Consider the following 26,120-nt stretch of genomic DNA (forward strand, 5'->3'; position numbering starts at 1 on the left):
AAGAGAATCTGAGCCAAAGAGTAAGAATCCCCAAGTGGCGGAGAGAGAGCGAGCACCCTCTCTTTTCCCAAGTCTCTCCTTCCAAGTATGCTTTGCCCAGTGTTACCATGGCAACGCTGAGTCTTCCACAAGCTGACCACACTCACACACTTGCACATACAGTGTGTGTGTATGCGTGTGTACACAAATTGCACACATATACTGTAGCACCTGAACGGCCACGTGCACAGATGGAAGAGATATCACACACGCATTAAAAAGGCTCTGTTGCTGGCTGATAATAAACACACTCCAGCTTTGAGAGGCAGAGAAAATGCTCCACTGACATCACATAACTGTCTAACATTTCCAAGCTACTCGGAGTAAACACATTAATCCATCATCAACAAATTAATCAGCAACAATTTGGCTGATTTGGAGGGATTGTTTTTCAAGCAAAAACAACAATATTTTCTTGTTCCAGCTTTTTAAAAAACAAAAATTCATTTGTGTGTTTTCTCTGACAGTAAATTGAATGTCTTTGGGCTGTAAGTCAGACAAAACAAGCAATGTGAGGACATCACTTTGGGCTCTGGGATAAAGTGATAGGTGTTTATTTTGATAACTTGATGATATTTTATAGACTAAATGATTTAATACAGTGTTGCTCAAAATGGAAATGTATGGAATTTGATTTTAGTAATTTCCAAGTCTGGATAAGTATTGAAATAAGAAAAGAGAGTATGGAACGATGTTTGTGTTTCCAGACTATTGCCCCTCTTCTGTTTCCTAAAATATATAAAATTCAGTATTTCTTAAAATGAATTGATCATACATAGAAACACAGTGTTATTCATGGTGTTTGGAGCCACCAGTACAATCAAAATGTTTACTGCTGTGTGAGAGAGTGCGGGTCAGAGCAAGCTTGATGTCATCAAAAGAAAGGCAAGAATTATGGCGTGTAGCCTCAGGGAGTTAAGTTCTCTATCACTACGGCAGATTTCCATCATTTGGAGTTCATGTAGAATTTAAACTTGATGGCTGCATTAGAGAACAGCAACAATGTTTATGTGTGGAACGGTGCTGAAATGTTTTATATTGTGTTATTTATTTAGCTGGTGTCAATTATATGTTTTACAAATTGCAGATGGGATACATGACTTGGGTGCAGTGTGAAAAATATTTCAGTCAAAGGATTATTTTTTGCTTTAATACCTGCGTGCAACAGTACGCACACTCTTATAGAGATCTGGCTCTACACTGGTCACAGTCTATCCTCCGTCAGTATCTTTAAATTGTAGTTTTTATACATAGCATCACAAATATAACCGCTATTAAGCTTGTCTCAACATTTATCAGTAATGCAGTTATGTGGTTATCACAAATGTAGATGGACTATCTTTTCCGAGAAAAGTAACCTTTATAACTGCATCGTCATTTCAATGAAAAATGAATAAACAAGGCTGCATCGACGTCGTAAAAATTCCATTAACTTTTATGAAAGAGACTAAAAAATGCTGTGGTAACAATATTGTATTATTATTTATTCAAGATGTTGCTGGAAAATAATACAAGTACAGGTGGCAGCAGTTAGTTTACTTCCTCGTTGGGCAGAGATGAACTTGTCTTGTCAGTATGAGCTACAGTACCTGACTACAATCTTCTGGCAATTATTTGGCAACATAACAGCATACATTGTAAGCGTGTAATACATGCTAACAGTTGGACTTTGAAACCATTTATTACATAATAATCATCTAGCTATTTGTACTTGGATGTCAAATGTGCTCTTAAAAATCTACTGAGAAGTCTGGAGTTTGGAAACATATGGAATATTCAAATGGAAAATGTGTTGGACCCTGTAATCGCTTCATCAAGAATATAATATTCATGTTAACTGGTAATAAAAAATAATCTAATGATCATATCAGAATTATATTTCACATGTGTTATGTGAAAAACTGCCAGCTGCTGTGTCTTCTGTTCACACTGCTCTGTCTACAATTCAAACACAATCCATGTAGTCATTTATAAATGTGGATGCTGAGATGTTCACTGAACCGCAGAAGAACACGGCTCCAAATGTACAATTACAGATTGCAATGGGTTGAGCCGTATGCCTGAAATAAGTACATCCAAATTTGATTCCATCCATCTTCTCCTTCCATCACCCTCCCACACAGAGCAACCCTTTCACCTGCTCGCTGCTTAATTATCACTAGCAGCTATTTCAAGCCTTACATTGGTCGCACTGCGCTGAAGAAAAGAGCATCTCATTAATTGAATGGATCACAGAACAAACAGTATTGAGTGTTTGTTCCTAAAATGTATTCAGCTGAAGACCTGAGAGTCTTCATACCATGATTTTCTTTATACGCCATATCAGCAAACACAGCCATTGATAGTATAAAATCGTGTGTGCATGAAAGAATATAAAACAAGGGGTAAAACAATCAAAATATCTTTAAATCATCAAAACAGATAATGAGAAGTTAATAAAATAACAACCACAGGTAGAAACTAGTATGCATCACTGCAAATATTTGGCTGAAAATAGAAATAAACATCTGAAACTCTCCCTGTCTTCCCCTCTCCAGCCCCCAGATAAGGAAGGCGGTCTGCCGAAGCAGGTTGGCAACAAGACCGAGTGCGGCCTCCTGGGATTGGTCTTGGACCTGAAGCGGGATTACCAGCCAATAAGGAACCAGCTCCCCGAGGAGAAGCTTTACAAAGTCTACACCTTCAACTCTGTCAGGAAGTCCATGAGCACTGTCGTCAAATTACCTGATGGGAGCTTCCGCATGTACAGCAAGGGAGCTTCTGAGATCGTCCTCAAAAAGTGAGTTTGGTCTTGTGATTAAAATGAGATGGTTCTGATAAAAATAGCACAGCAGCACATAACCTTGCTGTAGAGTAATATGATATAATCAAGTGCTTTTTTTTTTTTTTTTTTCAGTGTATAGCTAATCGATTTTGAGTGCATTATGTACTTGAGGGTGTAACATATTGCACATTCCCTAGGCAGTGAGAGTGGGCTGAGTTTCCACAAGAAGGTCACAGAATTGTGACATTTTACAGAACATTACACAAACAGTACAGTAACAGATGAGTAACTCTGAGAAAAACACGAGAGGCAGTTATAAAGCTTACTGCACCCATTTAGGGAAAGAGCAGAGATCTATTGATGATGAATGACATTAAGATGAAACATTAAATCCTAATAAACAGATAAACAGCCATTTCACTGTGAATTAAGCTTTTCACATTAATGCAGATGAAGCTACAAAACACTTCATTGACATTAGTCATTTTTTGCACAAATTACAGTTGATTTTTTTTTTTGGATTAGCTACGGGTGCTTTTACATCTGCCCTGTTGGGTTCGGTTCAATTAAACTCAAGTGTGTTTGCCCTCTACGTGCGGTTCATGTGGGCAGGTGTGAACACAGCAACGGCACTCAGGTGTGCACCAAAACAACCGGGTCTGCTTACAAACGAACTCTGGTGCGGTTCTGGTGCGCGTGGAAATTCTGACCAATCAAAAGCAACTTTCTCACGCAGGCATTTGATCTGGTCCGCTTGTAAATGCGGCCGTGAGAACACGAACCAACTCTAGGCAATTTTATAACAAAATTAGTCCCTGATTCAGACCAAAGCCAGACAACTCTAGGTTTGAAAGCACCCTTAGTGTGAATGAATTTCATCCAACTCCGTGTGTTACTTTCCATTTGTTTGTTTGTTTGTTTTTTTGAGAAATCCATTTACTGTAAACCAGATGTTAATGTATTTTGGCTGCAACAGTAATTTAGGCTAGTGGTTCCCAACATTATCTGTCTGATGTCTGATTATCCCAAAAGCCCTATCAGATGAGCTCAAGCAACCCTTCATCAACACCACACATTTTGCTCCAGATTTGTTTATTTATATTGATTTTAAATTGTATTATAACTGATGTTATTTAACACCATTAATCATAGAAAAGTGGATATTGGGATAATATTCTACTTCTACCTTGGAATGACAGAAGCTGGACATTCCAACTATGGATTGATTACTTTAAGCTAACTGTGTTGTGTTGATTTTAGTTTTGAAACAGCAGATGACAAAACAAGCTCAGTGGCGGTTCAGAAGCTTTTGATCATGTCGTTTGATCTTCATCAGCAGATGGAGTTAGAAAAAAGTTATTAAAGATATTTTTCATGTGTGTGAAGAATTGAAATTAAGAATTGAAAGACTGCATTTAACACTAAGTACTGTCTGAAGTGCGTACATAGTCCAGGATTTTTGACCTAACATTGACAAAACCAAAGTTACAATACACAATTTGAAATACCCCCATTCCAACACTCCACCCTTAACTACAGATGTAGCCATATCCTGAACGAGGTGGGCGAGCCGAGGGTTTTCCGTCCACGGGACAAGGATGAGATGGTGAAGAAGGTGATCGAGCCCATGGCGTGTGATGGCCTGAGGACCATCTGTGTGGCGTTCCGTGACTTCGCCGGTCATCCTGAACCCTCCTGGGACGACGAGAACAGCATCCTCAGTGACCTCACAGCCATCTGTGTCGTTGGGATAGAGGACCCCGTCAGGCCAGAGGTAAGAGAGAGTGACATACTGAGAGGAGTGAGTGTGCATGTGTGCTGCAGCACCAGCAGGCACTGTTCACTGGTGTGTCCTCACCTCACCTTTTAAGGTTTTATACATTTATGAGATCTCTTCAGTCTTTTCAACACTTTATTCTTTTTATATATTTTAATATTTCAAGTGTCTCTACTGTGCTACTTGTGTATGCCGCCCCAGGAATAAATTAATTATCATACATCACTCATGTATCCTCTATATTAACCATCTGTGCTACACTTACAGTTTCATACCTTTGAGGGTGTTCAGACTTTTCTACACACAGTTCTGATATATCTCACACAGCTGACAGAAAGGCAGCCTACAAATTATAGACAGCAGTCAATCGCATCCTGTTTGCCAGCACTGTGCAAAGAGAAAGTCTTCATCTCTTTCTGATTGATAGCATAGATCTACTGTCACAAGAGCAGAAAAACTGTATGTAAGGTAAACATGAATAAAGATTAATTTAAAGATTACTTCTGACTGTGAAAAAAGGAGATGTGTTTTAGTGGCGTACAGTTTGATGGAGGTATTTATAGAAAGAAGCGATGTCGACCCCTAATTACTGCAAAGAACTGTACGTGATGTCGGAGAATTAAATCAGCATTTGAATTGCCAAATTATACTCGTATATATACAGTTTGGATAAAAAGTCACTGTAATAACAGAGTATTAGATATTAACTGTTATTTATTGTGCACTACTCTGTTAAAGTTTTTAATGTGTAAGTCTGTGCCAACCTTTAATAACCTCTTTAATATACTTGTTCTGAATTTCAAATCCCTGGATTGTTAATAAGCCTTTATTTAGTTGGCAAAGTTAATCCATTCCTAGAAAGCCCAGATTTAAACACACAAACAGTTTTATGGACCGGAACAGCTCCTCTCCTTTTAAATCATCCCCTTTGTTAATATCAAACTTGAAAAATGTCTGAACAGTCTTTTATCTTAGTTAGAAGAACTCGCCTATTTATGGTTGTACATTTATTAATTTAATCTCAGTCTCATGTAGTAATTGATTATGTCATATCTAAACAGGTGGAGACAAACAGTGAACAAAGCAGCATGACTCTGGTGACAGTAGCAGCCTGCACAGAGAGCTGACAGAGAGGCATCATGTGTCATTTAGAAAACTTGACATTAGTGTGTGTGTGTGTGTGTGTGTGTGTGTGTGTGTGTGTGTGTGTGTGTGTGTGTGTGTTTGTCTGTGATCAGTTGCTTCACTGATGATTGCTTCACTAAATGACTATTGACTCATGAAATGTGCACCCCAGACTGAGCTGATCAGCTTTACCTGATTCAAGACTCAGTAACAATACATTGCTAATATTTTTCACATGCTGCTACTTCTACGTGTTACACTTTCAATGTTACATTGTGTGAATGTGAATATGTACAGTATTATATATAGATACTTCCTTTAAATGTGCTTAGTTACAAGGACGTTTTTCTACAGTCGCCTAAATATCTAGTAAAGTGTCCCACTGGGCATCTGCACAGTAATGTCCTAGAGCTGTCCCACCCACAAACTGCACAACTGAAGACTCAATATATTGTTTTATATATATATATATATATATATATTTAGGCGATTGTAGAAAAACGTCCTTGTAACTAAGCACAGTTAAAGGAAGTCTTCACCCACAAAATGATCTGATTTGTATATCATTTACTCAGCCTATGTTACGTTGAATTCCTGAAGAAAACTGTTTTTCTTGCATACCTCCACAGTGAACAAAGAATCCAAAAATCCAGAGGAATTGAAATCATAGGGGTCAGCGTTAAACAACAGCCAAACTATATATACTCTCACACAACTTGTTTTGTATAATCTTATTTATACACTCATTTAAACACTTGTAAAGAGTCTCATGCACGAACAGGTAGCATGCAGGGGTAAGCTAGCAGAGCTTAAATGCATGCACTCACTCAGGTTGTACTTGTGTGTGGTTGTAAATAAGAAGGTTTTAGCTAAAATGGTATACAAGCATAAAAGTGGATAAACGAGATTTGGATTTTACTGCATGAGTTACGGGAGATATTTTTTACTTGTGCTTATTTGTCAATTTGCAGATGAAGATTTTAAATGTGAATCACAAAATATCCCTGTTATTGGGGAAAAAAATCTTCAATATGTCATCTGTAAGCCCTATTAAAAGCAAAACGAACAATTCATAGAAATAATTTAAGCATCAAGAAATCATTTCAAGTCTTTTAAGATGAATTTCACACGAAGAAAAGGGAGAATTATAATTGGGCTAAAGACAGTCAGGTGGAACTACTGCGTGTACAGTAGGAAACTGACCTCACTTGACAGCTCCTGTGCAGGTACAGGGAAGCAGGAAGCTAACTGACTACTGCATTATTCAACTTCCTCCTTTCATCTTTTTTTTCCATCCCCCTCCTCACTCTCTAACAAGGGCTCTCATTCAACCTCTCCCTACCATGTTTTCTCCTTTCCACCTCTCTGCAGGGCAGGGTTTGACTTTCACCTTTCTCTGGTTGCTCTCTTTTTCTTTTGACTCTCTCTGCATCTACCATCCTCTCCCACTATGGCTTTCTCTCTCTGTCTGTCTGAAACTGAGTTATGTAAGCATCTGAACAGACCTAGATAAAATAAATAAGTACAGAGAAAAGAAGGGGAAAAGAGAAACCATCGTCCTCAAAATGAATTGGCAGACAAACTAAGGAGGAACTAGACGAGCTAAAGAGAAACAGCTTTTGTATCACAGTGTTATTTAAGCAAACTATAGAGGCGTTTTGAAAATATTCAATAAATAAACTCAGAAAAAGTGCGAAATATGCTGGAAAAAGATGATTATTGCATGTTGGACATGCAATAAAACAGATTTCTGCAAAGGCTGCAATGTTTGTGATCAATTAAATCACACGTTAGTGTTAACATAGTCCTTCATGTTGCTCTAAGCCTGGCAGTTTGCAGCATTTTCCTTTTCCTCCACCACAGAAGTCACTTAACATCTGACATTTCCAATAACTGATGTGGAGAAGCAGTGTACCACTGCACTCCAGTGACATCTTTCCAGGTCTCATAGTAAGACTGGCTAATATTGGAAATGAGATGACTTTCCGCTCTGCTAAAAAGGTCACACAGAGTGGTAAACATGTTTTTGGTTTGTTTATTAGTCTCCAATTTCTTCCTCCGGAATGCGATGTTCTTTTAATAACTAGCTGCTCTGTAGGGTTGCCCCCAGAGAGACGAGAGAGAAGAGAGCAGAGAATGAGAGAGAGAAAGGGGGAAGAAAGAGAGGAGGGGAAAGATAGTGGCAGAGAAAGATAAACAGATTCAAAATCAGATTCATGTCAGAGGGATGTCGGACTGTAGGAGAAGGAAGACGGGTAAGGAGAGAAACGGAGGAAAACGAGAGTGTAACCAGATCCGTATTAGAGACACGAGAGGCTTGTTTTTCAGTCTCACCTACTAGCCTCCTACCCTCGTCGGGCCAGATTGTATTTTTAATAAGCCTCCACTCTCCTCCTCTCTCCACCTCTTCTTTCGGATGACTAGTCAACTAGAGCAGTGGGAATCCAAAGGAAATAAAGAGTAAAACGGACAGCAGGGATGACAGATAGGCAGACGGGAACTTGATATCTTGATAACAATGACTTAGTGAGAGTGGAGAGGGCAGGATGTAATAACTTGCTCCACTTGCCACAGTATTTACGGCAAGAGCTTCTTTGTTTTGTCAGATCATATTACTGCAAACTGACTTCTAATGAATTAATATAGCATGTGCTTTTTGTTCTGTTTCTAAGTGTTAACTATTTTTGACACATGACGAAGTCAGCACATGTATAAATATTGATGTTAATAAGCCTCTAAAAGCGTATTTGTGAATATTATTCTCACTTTGAGCACGTATTTTAACGTCCTTGACCTTTTCCTCCTTGGGAATTTGCTTGGAGATTTTAGCCAGAATTTACTCTATTTAGTATTTTATTTTGTGTGAGTGATTCATATTTGTTTTTTTAAAAGCACATCTGTTTGTTTTTCTTATTGAAAATCTGAATACTTCAAAGGAGTTAATTTGGTTTGATTAGTTTGAAGTAATTTTTAAAGCTGCATTTCTAATCTTTGATGTACGTTGTAAGGCACTTATGAAAGAGGACATAACCCATTTAAATTCAGAATAAACTACATGATTCTGTTGATTACACAGAGGGCACTGCATGACCTTCCCCTCAGTTATTTTCTGACCTCCTCATTCCTCACTCTATTTCTCAACCACTCTGATCCTCAAACCTCAGCCTTATATCTATTCCCTGCTCCAACTGCAGAACAAAAGGTAATTGAGCATTTGTTGTTTTAGCCCCAACTCTCTGGAACCATCTTCCCCAATCTGTTGGCTTTGTGGATACTTTTTTCGTTTTAATCAGCTTCTAACAATTCCCAAGGCTTTTTATAGATTTCCATCCCTGTCTTCTTATGTTTTGGTTTATTCATTCATTTATATTTTTCATGTGGGTGTGAGGCACTTTTTAACTGTGTTTAAAAACGTGCTATATAAATAAAGCTTGACTTACCTACTTACTACATTATTTCTTGAATAAAGAAAAAATTGAATAGTGAATCAATCAAACACACCCCTGCTCACTTCAGTGCACTCAGTGGTTAATGGCTTATGGTGGCTAATTTTAGGTATATATTGCTGTTTATTACATGGCTTTGTTGAACACTGGATTCTGATTGGTCACTCACAACATTTTAAGCCTGATGTAGGCGTGCAGCGCTTTCAAAGAGTGTTGCTGGACAGAAATTATGTATTTTCAATTGGGAAGAATCACACAACGCTTTCTTTTCATGATGTACACCTGGAGAATTTTGTTATGTCGCAGACAAAGTATTCTCTTTCGCGGGGGGGTTGATTAAATAACAGACCATTGCTATGGACGCAGTTCTGATAATAGACACTTTGAGGAAGCAATAAAATAATTTTTAAATCAACATTTTGTGACAAAATTTGGATTTTTTTCTAGTAAGTAGCCTTACATAACGGACGATAGAACTTCTTGACTTGAAGAGTTTCGGTTTTCTTCCACTTGTGCTACTGGTTATTTTAGGTTTTAGTGTTTATATCACATGTGGCCACTGATGAGCAAAAGTTACAAAGTCTTGCTTTAAAGCTATCTATGATGGTTCATATATTCTAATTAGAAGATGTGCAATTAGTAGTAGGATGAAATGATTTGTTTCTGTTTGTTTAACCTCTACCTCATTAAAGACCTGCCCTCCACTGTATAGATTCATTTTGCAATCTAATCCCTTTAAGCAGGTCAAATCCTTTGTGTGTTACATGCATGAGCAGCTTGATTTGGCAGTTTAATGTCCAATATGTTTACACATTGCATTGGTGGATTCATTTTGTCTTCCATCCCATGTTTGCGTGTGTTTGTGAGTACAAGCATGCTCCCATGTGTATGTGCAATATGCCCAAGTGTCTGTAAGTGTGAAGTGGAAAGTATGCATCTTCCTGCCTCCGTGTGTGTGTGTGTGTGTGTGTGCGTGTGTGCGTGTGCGCGTGTGCGCGTGTGCGTGTGTGTGTGTCAAAGAGAAGGAGATAGAGTCCTAGAACTATATGTGCAAATGGATGTGAGTTGCTGTTACTGTATGTGTACACATTTGTTTGCATGTGGGTTTGGAGAGCAGTGCTCGCCCACACTGACCTTTGTCAGGAAAAAGATGTGTTTCTGAATTAATACTGTGCTTTTGCTTGCTGATTCTACCACACATCAATCTCCATACAATAATATCTTTCAGTTATTCTACTCGACTAACATCTGGAGGGAAAAGAGCTCAGATAAAATGCCTCATTCTATATCTTGATAGATGGATAAAATGAAAGTTTATGGAGTTAAATTGGCTTTGTATTTGTGTTTTGTCTGTTAAAGATAGTGTTGTTGGTACTGGTATGTTCTTAAAGCAGCTATAATCAGTGTTTTAGCGTAACAGCTGATCACATGACTACTTCTATGTGAAAGGCGTAAATCAAAGTGACAAAGAGGATTAACTTGACTCTTTTTTTGGTTCAACTGGCTTTCATACTGTAACATTGTTTTCTACACAGTGTGACAGTATGACAACATAAGCGACTAGCTGGTGAATATCGTGGAGCATTTAGCAGCAAAGAGCCAGATATTTGTCTTGGGAGACCAAAACAGAGCAAAAAGGAGAAAGAATATTGGACTAATATTCATCAGGTGGCCACAAACATATCTACAAATTGATGCTAATGTTGCTGCCTATGTGCTGAATGTGTAAATAACAAGCTGTTTGCTCACCAAATCAACTTAAAGGTGACATGTCAGTGTTATGTTTACAGCTCTTAAGTGACCAAAAGAATCAGTTATTGCAGGGCTCAACGATAAGCATTGCTCAATTGCCCAGGACAAGTTAACAATTCCACTGCAGACTAGTAAATCTAGCAACGAAAGAATTAAACGCATTGTTTTTTCTGGAGCCAATGATGAAAGTAGCTAAGGAGTGAGCCCTAACGCTTCCTTCCCAATCTCTGTTGAGAGTTGCACATGTGCAATACTAATCAGGCACTTGAGAGAAAATGGCGCAGTTAATGACAAAGATCATGAGCTGAAGTGTAAATGAGCATTTCAATTATCCTGGAAACAGTTTGGTTGGGTGGTGTTAGAGGACGTGGACAGAATAAAAATTAAATATGACAATCAACTTTATTCTTTGTTGTTATTTGACAACTGCTATAAATAAAGCAATTTGTGGTCCAACCAGGCAAATGAAATAAAACATTAACACTGAACCCTGCATTACAGGTGCCCGATGCTATCATGAAGTGCCAGCGTGCAGGCATCACAGTGCGCATGGTGACAGGAGACAACATAAACACAGCCAGGGCCATAGCCATCAAGTGTGGGATCATTCACCCCGGAGAGGACTTCCTCTGCATCGACGGCAAAGAGTTCAACAGGAGGATTCGCAATGAGAAAGGAGAGGTACAATAACCACTATTAGAGTTAGTCAGACAGCAAGACAGGCTGAGCTCAGGAGAAAGAAAAATGTCTCTCTCAGTCTAAATCACCACCACATGTCCTTTTAACATGTCTGTGTGTGTGTGTGTGTGTGTGTGTGTGTGTGTCTGTCCAGGTGGAGCAGGAGCGTATTGACAAGGTTTGGCCTAAACTCCGAGTTCTGGCCAGATCTTCCCCAACCGACAAACACACACTTGTCAAAGGTGAAATGGTTGCTTTATTTCATTTTCATTACTGCTCATCAAAATGAGACTCACCTTGTTTTAACATGTTCGTCTGTATATAATATGTCAGAGTTTTGCAGAGGTAGTAAATACCTGAAATTATTCACCTCGATTAGGGTTTTATTGTCTTTCAGATGCTGTGTTCATTGTATGTGTACGTGTGTTTGACAGGCATTATTGACAGTACTATGGCAGATCAGAGGCAGGTGGTGGCTGTGACAGGAGATGGGACCAATGATGGACCTGCACTGAAGAAAGCTGATGTTGGCTTCGCCATGGTGAGCAAACCCTTGTTTCTGTTTGTATCATTTTCTGTCCTGCTTACTTTTTCTTAGGGATTGATCTCAACATCTGCAGATATCTTCTTCACCTCTGCAGTATTCAGGGTTTTTTTCTCAGGCACTCTGCCTCTGGCAGTGTAGATTAGGAGCTCCCCCTAGTGGATTTTTGAGCTCACACAATATCTCTGCAGTACACAGAACTCTACAGAATACTGGAAAACATAATTTGGTACTCAGCTGTTATGCTATTTCCTCTATTTCAGGTTTCCTCACTAATTAATAATTTGACCTAGCACCATTTCCTTCTAGGTCCAAAAACTTAAGGAGGTTGTTCACGACATTTTTTGCTATGACTCCTTAGCCCTGTCAGACAAGCTCAACCACCCCTTCATAGTTACCACCTGTCTTGTTCTAAATGTGCTAATTTTAAGTGATTTTTTTGGCTAATGCAACAATAAATGTACTAAACATAAGCCTTACGCTGCATGTATAATCATATATGTGTTTTTTTCCCTCCTAAACACAAATCATAATTTAAATTTTATCCAATTACCTGGGCTACTCAACAGTCTGTCCACACACGCTCAGGAAACTGCAGAAGTGCCCCCTAACTCTAACCCCTTTGTGGGAATCACTGATGTAAGGTCTAAGCTGGTCAGAAAACTTTTGCTCGCCAAAGACACAGATGTGTTGGTCGATGTGGTCGCTACTTTTTATAAGTCACGACCTCACCTGCACACTGTTCCCCCATTTGTCCTGAACACAGCAAAACAAGAAGAAAATAAGAAAATACAGGCAGAAGACAGAGTCTGTGCAGATGAATACACCCTCACATACTTCCAGTGATGATTGTTTTTTAGGAGAGTCCTGCTTAGTATACCTTTAACATTCAGTGTCAATGTCAATGAGTTTCTTCTGCTTATATGCCTCTTATCATCTACTCTGTTGGAAGGACATCGCTGTAGTCTGATATTTACACCCTACATGGGTTAAACGAATAGACCACACTCACAAACATGCCCTCACATGTAGCATTCATGTAGCATCATCATTATCAAGCACGAAGTTGTCTGAATGCAGCTATTAGCTATATGCAGCTATAAGGTGCTGCGCTCTGCCACTCATTGCATTATCAGGCAGCTGTCCTGCTCCTCCCATAGAAATATGGAGCCTCCTGTCATCAAACCAACAACACACACACACACACACACACACACACACACACACACACACACACACTTACCCCTTAATGAATCTGCATCATTTTCCATCATCGGACCAAATTTGTGTCCAGAGACAATTTTTTTCCAGTTGCTGTAAAGTTGATTTAAACAGATTTCTTTAATTTTCTAAGTGGTAGGTTGAGGAATAGTGCAATATGATGCAATGAATTCAAGTTTTTTTCTGACTGCACCTTTTCTGTTTCCCTTCAGGGTATTGCTGGAACAGATGTGGCCAAAGAGGCGTCAGATATCATTCTGACTGATGATAACTTCAGCAGCATTGTCAAGGCTGTAATGTGGGGCCGGAACGTCTACGACAGCATCTCCAAATTTCTTCAGTTCCAGCTTACTGTCAACGTTGTGGCCGTCATTGTGGCTTTCACTGGCGCCTGCATCACACAGGTCCGAGGCTTGTGTGTGTGTGTGTGTGTGTGTGTGTGTGTGTGTGTGTGTGTGTGGGCATGTGATGGGGTTATATTAGCATTAATGTAGTCTGATCTATAATTTGAAAGCTGTTGAATTACTTTTTCACTTATCACCCCTGGTTGTATTGACGTTATTGAATATTTTTATTTCAATTGCCGTTACATTTCCGCAGGACTCTCCCCTGAAGGCCGTGCAGATGTTGTGGGTGAACCTGATCATGGATACTTTTGCATCTCTGGCCCTGGCGACAGAGCCTCCCACAGAGTCTCTGCTGAAGAGGAAGCCATACGGTCGCAACAAACCTCTCATCTCCAGCACCATGACAAAGAACATCCTCGGACACGGAGTCTATCAGCTCATCATCATCTTCACACTGCTCTTTGTTGGTATGGACTATGATTTTGCTCTGCAGTGCTTCAGGGGCTCTTCATCTTCATAATGTGACATAAAATGGGTTTAGAGTTAATGACATCATTCTTACTGTCTATTTTTCCCCTTGCAGGTGAGAAGATCTTCGACATAGACAGCGGCCGTAATGCTCCTCTCCACTCTCCTCCGTCTGAGCACTACACCATCATCTTCAACACCTTCGTCATGATGCAGCTCTTCAACGAGATTAACGCCCGCAAAATCCACGGAGAGAGAAATGTCTTCGATGGTATCTTCAGGAACCCCATCTTCTGCACGATTGTTTTTGGCACCTTTGCTGTTCAGGTAAGCAGATGCAGATCATTATGTATTTTGGTTTCTTATTATCACAAAATAGTCAAATTGAACAAGTGAATGGTTTCTTGAATTCTTTGTGCTTTGCTTTGTCTAGATTGTGATTGTGCAGTTTGGAGGGAAGCCATTCAGCTGTCAACCCCTGGACCTGGAAAAGTGGATGTGGTGTGTTTTCCTCGGGCTTGGAGAGCTTGTCTGGGGACAGGTAACACACTCTCATCTGTTTCTTTGAGTTCTCCCTCTTCACTTGTTCTCTTACATTTATTCTAGTTCACCATGTTTTACTCTTCCTCTGTGTATCTCTACTGTACTGCATGCTTGTCAGCTATCCTCCTGACCCAGTGCTCTGTCTTTTCTGTGGGTTAGGTGATCGCCACCATACCCAACAGCAGGTTGCGCTTCCTGCGGAGGGCAGGCCAGTTAACTCAGAAGGATGAGTTACCAGAGGAGGACGTAAATGAGGACAATGAGGAGATTGACCACGCGGAGAGGGAGCTGAGGAGAGGGCAGATCCTCTGGTTCAGAGGACTCAACCGCATTCAGACTCAGGTGAGGACCCGAGTGTAATCCCGTCGCTGTGATCTGTTGTTTTATTTCACAGAGCAATATTGCTGGAGTGATTTTGCCTGAAAGAAAGGATATATGGATTTTTGAAATTTAGATTTAAACAGGGTCACTCTTATCTCTCATATCATTACTTAAAGCAACTACAAGAAACTTGCGTTGCGTGTTGTTTTTGGCAGCCCCTGCGGACAAAGCAGTAGTATTTCCATGAGCACCACTGCCTCGTGTCATGAGGATGTTTATCTGGCTAGTGCGTAGCCTCTTCATCTGTTGAATGACTAACCAAGGTTGACTCTTGTTTTCGTCCGTGCTCTGTCAATCTCACTTCAGCTTTTTTTTTTTGTTCTTTAAGTCAACTTTTCTTTTATCTTTGCCGATTGTGCCTCAGTATCAGCCATAACCACAAAATACGTCAAAAATAAAATTCTCTAAAGAAAAATCATACGTACCACTTGCACATGCCGCTAATGTTCTTGTTTTCTCATGTAGGTCATACAGAGGCATCAGCATTAAAGTGACGCTGTTTCATAACCAGTTAAAAACTTGTAGTTGCTTTAACAACAATTGAGGTTTTGTGAGGTCAGTTAAGCACCAATAAACATCAACAAGATTACATTTCACCTGTGATGTTTTCTGACATGCTTTTTGTTTGACTTTTTGTCTGTCTTTGTCATTTAGTCCATTTTCAGTAGGAAGTCGCACCACCTCAAACATTACCTGAGAAGCTAACCCCTAAAGAAGAAGTGCTAGATCATATGTTCGTCATGTTAGTCAGTAACAGCCTTAAAGTCATTTTATCTCAAGATGGTTTATTCAGGTACATGAAGATGCAGCTCTCTTTCACTGGACCGAGGCGATCACCTGTGTGCACCTGTGGAAGATCGACAGTCAAACCTCAGGGGGGTTAAATACAGCTGGACATAGTCACTGGATTATTCTCACTGTGACCAACTCTTGACGCCGTTATCACTGTGATATACAAGACAGTTATGTCTGTGTGTTAAATTTGATTTCATTTCACTGATGTGTCACTAATGGTGCAGGGTGAAGCTTTCCCACAACGTGATACTGTGAAGCAGCATCATACAGAGGCAGCCAAACACAGTTAAGAGACAGCAGGGAATACAGGTTTTAGGTATTAAAGGAAAACTGTGGTTTCTTTCAACTGAAAGAGCAGAATTTGAATTGTTGAGACATCACTGAAAATGGGTCCAACAGGGCAACAAGCAAGAGTGTTCAGATGATTGATCAGAATTTAAACAAACCCTCAGATTAGTCAGATTTATTTGGAAGAGGAAAATGGAAGAAAAACTATAAATCACAGGTTACAGGATGGCTTCCTGTTTGAGCTTTCACCTACTATAGCTGCTGTAGTTGTGCACACTTAAAGATATCCTATGTAATGGCAGATTATTCGAGGCAGTATACAGTAGGGGCACTCAGTTTCACTTTTATCACAACATAAGGCAGTTTAACAAATCTGGCAACCTTTCTAATTATCTGACCACTTGTGGCTGTTGCCCTGATGCTGATGTTGCCACTCAAGATTTCACAAATTATAAAGTGAGTACAATGTTATCACAATCAATAGAACTGATCCCTGAGCTGCAAAACAAAACCCAAGTTGTACTGAATCACAGTTTTTCTCTAATTCCTGAACTAAAGTGGAGATGCCACAAAACAAAATACCTTGAATGATGTAAATGGCTGCATCTGTATGCTATACAATGACTCGCCAGTCTTTTAAAGGGTCAGTTCACCCAAATTAGCAAACTCTTTTACCTCTTGAGGTATCTCGCCGTGCAGGTGGTTTGGTTTCATTTGTTTGGCTTTTAGTGATATCTATCTCTGGGACTTTTGTTTCCGGGTACCCAGTACAAAGGAGATGAATGGAATTCAGTTGTGTGGTGCTGACATGATTAAAAAAAATACACTTGAAATATTCACCAGCAAAACCTCTTTCCTAAAAATATTGGTGCCATTAGTCTGAATAATCCCCCCAGTAGACTGTCTGTAGTCTTGATAGGACTGCTTCCTCTATCCAGAGTGGTTCCAATAAGAACTGTTAATTGTGAGGTCCGTTATTTATAGATAGAGCGGCACAATTAATGTTTACATGCACAAAATATTCAAGTTTTTTGCCCTTATTCCAAAAAAAAATGATGTGTTCCTACTAAGCTGTTTACTTGACTAATGAAAATAAATTTTCCACTAATATTTCTGTTAACATGCAGCTGTGCATACTCCAGTAACGTGCCCTAATGTGCTGTTTATCATGCCAAAATATGTAAAACTAAACTAGCTGAAGCAGCTTGTGCCATTTGCATCAAACTAGGATTTTTTCAAAGTTTAACAGTGTGAACGCAGTATCCCTCTTTCCTTCCTTTAGCCTCCTTGAGAAAGTTAGTGTTGCAATATTTGGGCACATCCAGAAACCTGTTGATATCCAAGTCTTTCATAATGTTTAAAAGTAGATGTGTTTCTCCCTCCGACCAGAAATGTGGACTTTTCTCTTGGGCACGAATCTCTACCACAGCCTTGCTCACTGTTGGCTAGTTGGTTTGTGTACAAGACATCCAAGACAAGGTACAGAGTCGACTGTAAACAGACAAGAGGCCATGTGTCACAAACTGCAGGAAAAACCCAAGTTGAGACGTGTATTCCAAATGCGCTGAATACATGCACAAAGAATGCTATTCAAACTTGAATAATACCGACATACCCCACATGTCTCAATCGGAAAATGCTTGATTTGGAAAGAGACCTAATTCGGAATACCTGAATGGAATATGGTTTTTTTCCATGAACAGCATCAAATTCAGAATACGTCATATTTAAAATAATAGTGGATTTTTAGTGTGCATATAAACGTAGTCACTGTTTATGTGAAGATGCATTGCTGTTGAATTTTTTGGTACAGTTCTGTGAGCACCACAAGTGAAAACTCCTTCACCTCTGTTGTACTTGGGTGGTGGCAGGAATCTTGAGATGAGGTAATTTGGGTGAACTAACCCTTTGGGTCAAATTCACCATGTTGCTGAGGGGATACTGCACCCTGACCTTTCGCTGTCTCCCCCCATCCTGTCATGACTGAGACACTTTGTACTCCCTCAACCACCAAAGTCACCCAGCCAGTCAACCTGTGTTACCATTTGGTCTCTGTCACTCTGAGCAGCCATTTGTCCTCTCCTGTCCCGCTCTCCTCCCACAGATTGACGTAGTCAACACCTTCAAGAGTGGCACCTCCTTTCAGGGGGCGGGGGCTCTGAGGCGCCAATCATCCACCACCAGCCAGACCCAGGATGTAACCAATGTTTCTAGTCCTAGTCACGTGTCCTTGTCCAATGCCCTTTCCTCTCCTACAAGCACTACTGCTGCTACTGCTCCTCCCACTACTGGCCGTGAGTCAGAACTCTGTCAGTCTGCTTTTCTGCTCTCTTTGCTTCAGGGGTGCCATCATGTCATGAACAAAAACTTATTTCTCTCTGCACACTGTCTGGCTTGATATTCTTAAAACAAATTACCGTGACAGTCTCCATTTTGGGGTTGGCATCTCTGAAGAGTCGTCTTTTTTTTTTTTTTTTCTTGCTATCTGCTTTTTCATTTCCTCTCTTCTGTCTTTTTGCTGTTCATACTGGATTTCAAATTCATCTTGATATCTCCTCCCATGCTTGGGTGTACTATCGTCTCATTGGTGAATGTGTGTTTGTTTCCTCAGAGTGCTAGGAGCGCAGGACTAAGGGTGATACCCACGGCGTGACATTTCAGGTTGTGAGTTTGTCTCCCTCTGCTCATCCCCCATCCACCATCCCATTCTCCAGTCCTTCCATTTTTATGTCTTGACAGACATTAATGTGAACTAATTCCAATCAACTCACCTGGGACTGGGTAAACATTCAAGTATAAGTTGCAGTGTTGTTTTATTTCATCTGTGAGATTGCTATTGATGAGGCAAATCACACTGGATTGAGCTGAAGCAAATTTTGAACTGCTATTTAATGTGTTCTTGAGTTGACACATCATCTGCAGTAACAGGAAAACATAAAGGAAACGGTTTTGATGCCACTCTTTAAAAAAAAAAAAAATAGCCCCTTTGCAGTTTTTCAAAATTATCTTTCAAATGGGGATCCCAAATGGTGCAACTAAAATCTACCCACGAGGAGGCACTGTCAGTATCAGGGTCTATCTCTGTATAATGCTGTCCTCCACCTCCATCTTCTATTTCTTTCTTTCTCTCTCTTCTGTACACACACACACACACACACTTTGTCTCTAATCTTTATCTACATGTTTGAAATCATGGGTAAAGCTCTGTGGAGGGTCGTGCGAACAGGAATGGAGAATCACCATAAAGCAGTACTGCACCAATTATTCATCCCGTCTTGTCGCTTCATACTGTCGGTGTAGTTGACTGTCATGTTGCCATAGTTACGGACATAGATCCTCTGCAGCACCAGCAACGTAAATTCAACCCCCACCCTCTTCTGACACCCCATCAGTGTTACTTGTCAGACATCCTGTCACATGCACTCATCCCGACAGGCTCCTCTTATTATTTGTTTTATCTGTTTTGTCTCCTTATACCCACTCTGAGTACTGACAGTACGACAGTATTTACAGTATTCCAAGACATTTAAAAACCTAATATTGCTGAGGCTTTTAATGCACCCTCAGTGTCTTTTAATACATCTTTATATGGAATAGTTAAAGGAGCTCTATATGACATTCAGAGCATTAATATAGCAGCAAACCACTATTTACTATGTAAAGATAAAATGGAGGAATGGTGTCCTGACCAGAGAGTAAAGTCAGGCTACCTCTGTGTGTTTTGTTATCGGAGTTTCTCTGTTAGTTGTTGTGGTAGATGGTCGAGCTGCTAGTGCATGGTAGTGCATATGAGTCCCTGTATATATCCCACTGGCTAGCTAATCACCAACACTTTGTACTGTGCTCATACAATGGTTACCACTAATATTGAGAAGGCAACGTCATGGAAGCGTTACACCTACCCTCCGTTTACCCACTGGTTAACACCACCATTAGCTGATAGCCACCGGCTCAGCTGCCTCCATGTTGAGAACCGTGTGCAGACAATCCCTGAATCATAGATACGCTCTGAATATCCCATAGAGTTCCTTTAAAAACTTTAATAATATTGTAATATCATTTTTGTATATTTTGTAGACTTTGGGTAAAAATATTAAGTGCTAAAATAACAGTTTTGATAATCATTAATACTTGAAGTCATTCATCCACCAAAACCAGAAAGCATTCACTTGTTACAACTTAGCAATTATGAGTATTTTCTGTTTACTGTTTATCACTCATTCTTGAAAATTGGGACAAAAACTTGTGATATTTTAAAAAGTTCAAATTTTGACCATTAAACCTTGTAATGGGCCAACATCCCAGTGATTTATTTTTTTATTAAATAGCTACATGATGGATGTCAGAGATGAGATCTGACAGAGTTGATGTTTTATGGAGTTGACAAAAAGTTATTTCACAGCCGTCGTAGTGAGTAGTCATTTTATTTTTCAAAGTTGAGTTCTCTTAATGCTAATCAAAATTCTCATTTTTAAACCACAATTCTTATTTACTTTGATTTGTTAGGGCTATGGAGTTGGTGTATAATCGTAGAGACATACCGGATAGCAATATTATTTAATGAATTTATCAAATAATAGAATGCTTACCTGTCGTTTTGAAACCAGGAAGTGAGACAGGAGTCCTTTTGACATAGCTTACCCATTTTATGCCTGATTAAATAATGTTTTTGTAGAAATGTGATGGAATTGACAAAAATGTGGAACACATCTGTAAAGGGACAACATTTAAAACAAATATATTTTAAGACAAATATGATTATAACAGTACAATTAGAGTGTTTGTTGCAAAACTAACAATGCTAGTAAGGGCTTTTATGATTAAAAAAAACAGGACACGCACATCCCCGAAGCCCACTGGGTTGGGTGCTGGATCACAAATTATCAAAAGCATGAAAAAAGAAAAAAGCGATCCGCACACCAAAAGAGCTCCCGTATGCAATTTTTTATTTTGCATGACGTTCTTTTTTCATGCAGTAAAGGCTTTTTTAATTGTTTGAAGTTGTAAATTCTTGTCTGGGACAAGGATGTTTTCCTGCACAGGGCAAGTTTAAAGTTTAAAAAACGAAAGCAGATCAAAATATTTTCTAAATCATATTATTTTCATACGCATAAATCCTTTAAGAATAACGTTATATGGACTTACTGTGTTGATTGATTAATTTTAAGGTTAAGGTAGGCCAGGGATTTGTCCTGCCTCTCAAGAATGGATGTTAATTATTTAATTAATTATTATTACCGTTTTTCAGTTTCAATATAAATTGAGTTACGTTGAATCAAGTTAGGTTTTGGATCAATAAGCATCAACTTTAGATTTTGGAAACTCTGATGAGCATTTTTTACCATCCTCAGGCATTTTATAGACTAAACTTGATATCTGAGTGGTCAGTATGACCTAAAATATCTGTTGATACACACATTACTGCATCTGTGGTCCATAAAAACTATTGTTCCATTCACAGTTTGAAGATTAGAGACTTAGTGAGTCTATTAACATTTCAATATTTGTTAGACCACGTACTTCAGTAGCACCGGAATAAAATACTGCTATAATAATGGTTATATAGTTGAAGCTCACAAAAATCCTTACAAAAAAAAGAGATGGATCTTTACAAAGGATTATCCTAATGACAAACATTGACTTAACCACAATGAAGTGAAACCCCTTTTATAACTTGTATATTCCCCAGTGTGCTAACACGAGTCAGTGTCCTGTTTTAAAGCATCTAATAATCTCTGTAGCTGTCAAATTGTCTGTAGATCCTAAATTTCAGCATCCGTTGATATTGTACATGCAGACAGATTAAAATAACTCTTTCCTATAATCCACGAACTGAAGGAGCTGACATACAGATACGTCTGTCCTCACTAAAGGTTCTTGTAGATGTTTGGGGCCTATACTTGAGTGTTTACTTAGATGTGCATGGAGTTGAGAGCTGTCAGACCTCTGACAGTAAACTTATTATTTTCACCATTCACTTCCATTTGTTTTGTGTCAGCAGTCTGTGTGCCGATGTCCACTTCTTCCTCACCGTCCTCTTGTCTTGTTGCATGTAGTTTGTGTTTACCCTTTGTTTACTTCCTGTGTTCATAATATCTTAACCTGCTGTGTTCGCTCGTTGTCTAAATGCCACAGTTTTTTTTTCTTTTTTTTTTTTTTTTTGGATATGTCGTTTTGACGTGAGTTTCACACTGCGATGCTCGTGTTGAACCAACCTCCGGATGCAGAGTTTGACTCTCTCCGTTGCCCTGTTTGGGACCATGCTTTACCCACCCTGTGCTATATCTGTGTGTTTGTGTGTCCCATCCATAGTCTGTGTGGATACCGTCCCAGACAGTGCTCTGGTGCCCTCCAGAAGTTTTGAAACCACCTGATTGGATCTCTCAGATCTAACCTCCTTCCCTCTTACTGACCTCGTCCACCAGATTTCTTCAAACTTGCATGTGATATTCTCCTTTAATTTTTTCTGTGAGCATTCCATTTATTAACGTGGCTTGTTTCTAGGTATACAGCACATTGGACTAAAGCGTATACTTACAACGAGCGTTTGTGTTGCTTTGGTATTTGTTTTCCTTGAAATGTATGATTTTTGGTTTGTGTTCCTCACGGCTTTTCTTAGTGCACGCCAAAATTGAGTGACTTGTGAACTGTAGTCATCTTGTGAAAGCAGAACACAGACTGCAGTTGCTTTTCCTCTCGTTGCTCCTCCACCTTCTCCTGCTCCTCCTTCACCTCTTTATCCTCAACTGAGGGGGTCTCTCCTTCCCCTCTGTCCCCCCTCTCTCTTCCACTCCCCTCTTTTCTCTCATCCCGAGGGTCCCTTCCACCCTTCCATTTTGTCTCTGGCGTCATCTCTCATCATTCTCCTTCTCTTTCCTCCCTTTTTTTTTAACGACAGATCCGCGTTGTGAATGCATTCCGTAGCTCCCTCTATGAAGGCCTGGAAAAACCAGACTCCAGATCATCCATCCACAACTTCATGACGCACCCAGAGTTTAGGATAGAAGACTCCACGCCCAACATCCCCCTCATCGACGACACAGACGACGATTCCGCTCGGAGGAGGAGGAAGTACTCCAGCCAGCCCTCGTCCCCCAACAAGAACAACAACGCCATCGACAGTGGCATCAATCTCACCATTGACACCAGTAAATCAGCCGCCTCCTCCAGCCCCGCCAGTCCTCTTCACAGCTTGGAGACCAGCCTCTAACCCTGATTCTAACCTCAGCTCTAACCTCTAATGTCGTTTCCTTGCAGTCTGGAGGCACCTTCTCCAACTCCTCCAGACCTTTAACTGCAACCTTACACCTTGTCGCCCCCAAAATCTCACCCAGTCCAGCTCAATTCTCATCCCCCACCCTCCCCCCTCCATTTACTACACAGGGCAGGTCCTGTGGCAAAACCTTCATCTCTCCTCCCCTTAACCTTGAGCTCTTAAAGCTCTCAGCTCCTCTCAAAACAGAGAAAAATCTAAAGTAATATGGCAAGGTGAAAAGAAAAACTTAACATACAATCAAAAAAGCGCAACAAAGCCACAAAACCTACACAGCCATCCTGCTTTTGTGGTTGTATGTGTACGGTGGCGGCGGCAGTGGTGGTGTGTATGACTATATGCGTGTTAGCATGTACTGTATAAGCGTGCCGCTGACTGCACATAAGTATGAACTGTGTCTTTAGAGACACCAGGAGGAGGACGATGAGGAGGGAGACACTGCTGAGGAGTCAAAAATCACAAAACAGGACAGACTCTAAACTCCCCTTACACTCCCCCCCCTCAACAATAACATTGTCAATACTGATAATAGTTTAAATTAAATTGAAAAACATTGTTATTATTATGATTCTGATTCTGATTATTATTGTTATTATTATTGTTGCTCCTGCATGAATGTACATTACCCAAGTTTTATTTAAAAGGGTTTTAATTTTATTGGAGTTCTTTCGTTCTGATGGGCTAGGCCTCGCGGCGGACTACTATTTTAAAGACAGCTTCTCTGAGTTCCTGGCCTGCAAAGTTCCCTCTTCTGTGTGGCATGAACATGTACCCGACTGTAAAAATTTATTTCATCCATAAACAGAAATGTGTAATGAGGTGGTAGGGCTCAACTTGCACAGTAGTTTTGCACCTGTCGGAAAAGAGGAACGCAAAAATAAGAATGATGATGATAGCATTTATGGGATATATTCTATAAATATAAATACATATAAATATATTTAGAGAGAGTTTATCTTTGTTTGTCGGCATGTTGCCTTGTTCCTGCTTCAATGGCTCAAAATACTTTGACTTATTTATGTCTTAAAGAGAATGTAATTTGTTTACAACCTCGTAGAGATAAACTTCCTGGTTTCTAGAAGGAGAGGGGCGAAGCTGAAGCTCAGAGGACCAGAGCTGTGTTGGTGTGTTATTACTGAAAAACCATGTGCTGGAATTTGCCTGCTATCTTTTCAAATATTGTAGATATTTTTAGAGGATTAACAAACAAAAAGAAACCAAAATATAATGGGAAACGTAGTAAATGTGGAATCTTAGTATTACTCTATATGATTGTTGGGATCAAGTTGGAGTGGCTTGCCTTTTCTAAACGGAGGCCTCCTTTTTGTGACAGAGGGGGAATATTTAATTCTTTTTTTTCCACTTCTTCTTCTCTCTTTTTTTATTTTTAAATTGTGGGTTTTTGGTTTGTTTTTTTTTTCTTCTGTGCTTCAGCGCTGACCTGGGGTCAGGGCTCGAGTCAAAGGCTGATATCAGGACCTTTACAGTGAACTGTCTTCTAGATAAACATGCTTGTTCAAAGGACTTGATGTTTTAAAAATATGTGTGACCATCAAAAACGATTGAGTCATATTAGAAATCAGCAGTTATATTTGGCTTATCTGTGCCGCATGGAAATCTGACTTTTTTTTTTGTTTGTTTGTTTTTGTTCACAATTTGGAATATATTGTGTTGTTTATTTTTTTATTTAATTTTTGATTTATTTGTTTGGGTTTAAAGGATTTCCTCTAGCAGAGAGAGAGACACACGCAGCCCCACAAAGCTGTTAGCATTTTTAACATCTTTAAAAAAAAAAAAAAAAAGGAAAAACAGACAAAAAAAAGACAAATTACAACAAACATGGAATGTTGCTTTGACTCTTTTTCTATATATAAAAAAGACGATCCTTTTCTGCACTATCTGGTTATGAATGAAAACTTCTGTGGTGTAATTCTAGATGTGCTTTTGTGTGTTTTAACCAAGCTTGTCTTCCTGCCGTCACAGAATATACAGTACTCTAGCATCTCAACTGTACTCACTAGTTGTAAACTATTTATTGTGCTTTGACCAATCAGACATTACCAGAGAGAAGTGACATACAGAAGGCACATTTACCCAGTCTTATTGCACTCAGAAGGACAAGGCCACTTAACTAGCCTGTACTATTGTTATTTCTATTACTAACCGAAGTCAATGACAAGCATGACGCGAGAGGCTCATTATGCAACTTGAAAAAATTGACAATTTTTCTACGTAAAAAGAAATCCTATACACTACTACAGTATATACAATCATTTATCCGAGCAGTTCTTTCTTTTTTTCCTTTTTTCTATCCTCCTCTGTCATTTCACAGTCGATCCGTCCATCTGAAGAGGGTGCACAAGCTTTACCAGTCAGCTCAGGCGTGTTGAAAAAGTCACATGGACCATTTGAGTAAAAAAATAAATATCTGTCTTATTTAAGTTGGGAAAAAACACAGTCTGGATTCTGATATTCTGCTTAGAAGCTGTTGATTTATTTTGTTTCCTTTCCAGTGTTTTAACTTGACAATTTATTTGTTTATTTGTCTGTAAAAAATTTAAAACAATAAACAAAAAACATAACAACAACAGCATTTTCAATAAAAAACAACAACAACAACAAAAAAAGACTTAAGCCAACATTCTCCAAACCACTTTTACATCCAGGAGGACATTCAGC

General features: G+C 39.4%; 1 protein-coding gene across 16 annotated transcripts in view; it reads left to right on the forward strand.

Moving 5' to 3' along the window:
* atp2b2 (ATPase plasma membrane Ca2+ transporting 2) overlaps positions 1-25,250 on the forward strand; it is a 170,128-nt gene extending 144,878 nt beyond the window's left edge. For 12 of the 16 annotated variants that reach the window (XM_049576007.1, XM_049575989.1, XM_049575958.1 and 9 more), the window contains 11 exons: positions 2,577-2,818; positions 4,343-4,577; positions 11,405-11,584; positions 11,736-11,823; positions 12,016-12,122; positions 13,559-13,750; positions 13,947-14,160; positions 14,277-14,488; positions 14,595-14,702; positions 14,864-15,046; positions 23,067-25,250. In XM_049576007.1, the coding sequence (XP_049431964.1) occupies positions 2,577-2,818; positions 4,343-4,577; positions 11,405-11,584; positions 11,736-11,823; positions 12,016-12,122; positions 13,559-13,750; positions 13,947-14,160; positions 14,277-14,488; positions 14,595-14,702; positions 14,864-15,046; positions 23,067-23,378 (2,073 nt within the window). In that variant the 3' untranslated portion in view covers positions 23,379-25,250. Of the gene's footprint in view, positions 1-2,576; positions 2,819-4,342; positions 4,578-11,404; positions 11,585-11,735; positions 11,824-12,015; positions 12,123-13,558; positions 13,751-13,946; positions 14,161-14,276; positions 14,489-14,594; positions 14,703-14,863; positions 15,047-18,272; positions 18,463-18,779; positions 18,830-23,066 lie in introns of all 16 variants that reach the window. The other 4 variants (XM_049576038.1, XM_049576072.1, XM_049576065.1 and 1 more) reach the window with 3 other exon arrangements.
* The last annotated feature ends 870 nt before the right edge of the window (positions 25,251-26,120 follow it).

Source organism: Epinephelus fuscoguttatus, linkage group LG1, assembly GCF_011397635.1.
Source record: "Epinephelus fuscoguttatus linkage group LG1, E.fuscoguttatus.final_Chr_v1".
NCBI lineage: Eukaryota > Metazoa > Chordata > Actinopteri > Perciformes > Serranidae > Epinephelus > Epinephelus fuscoguttatus.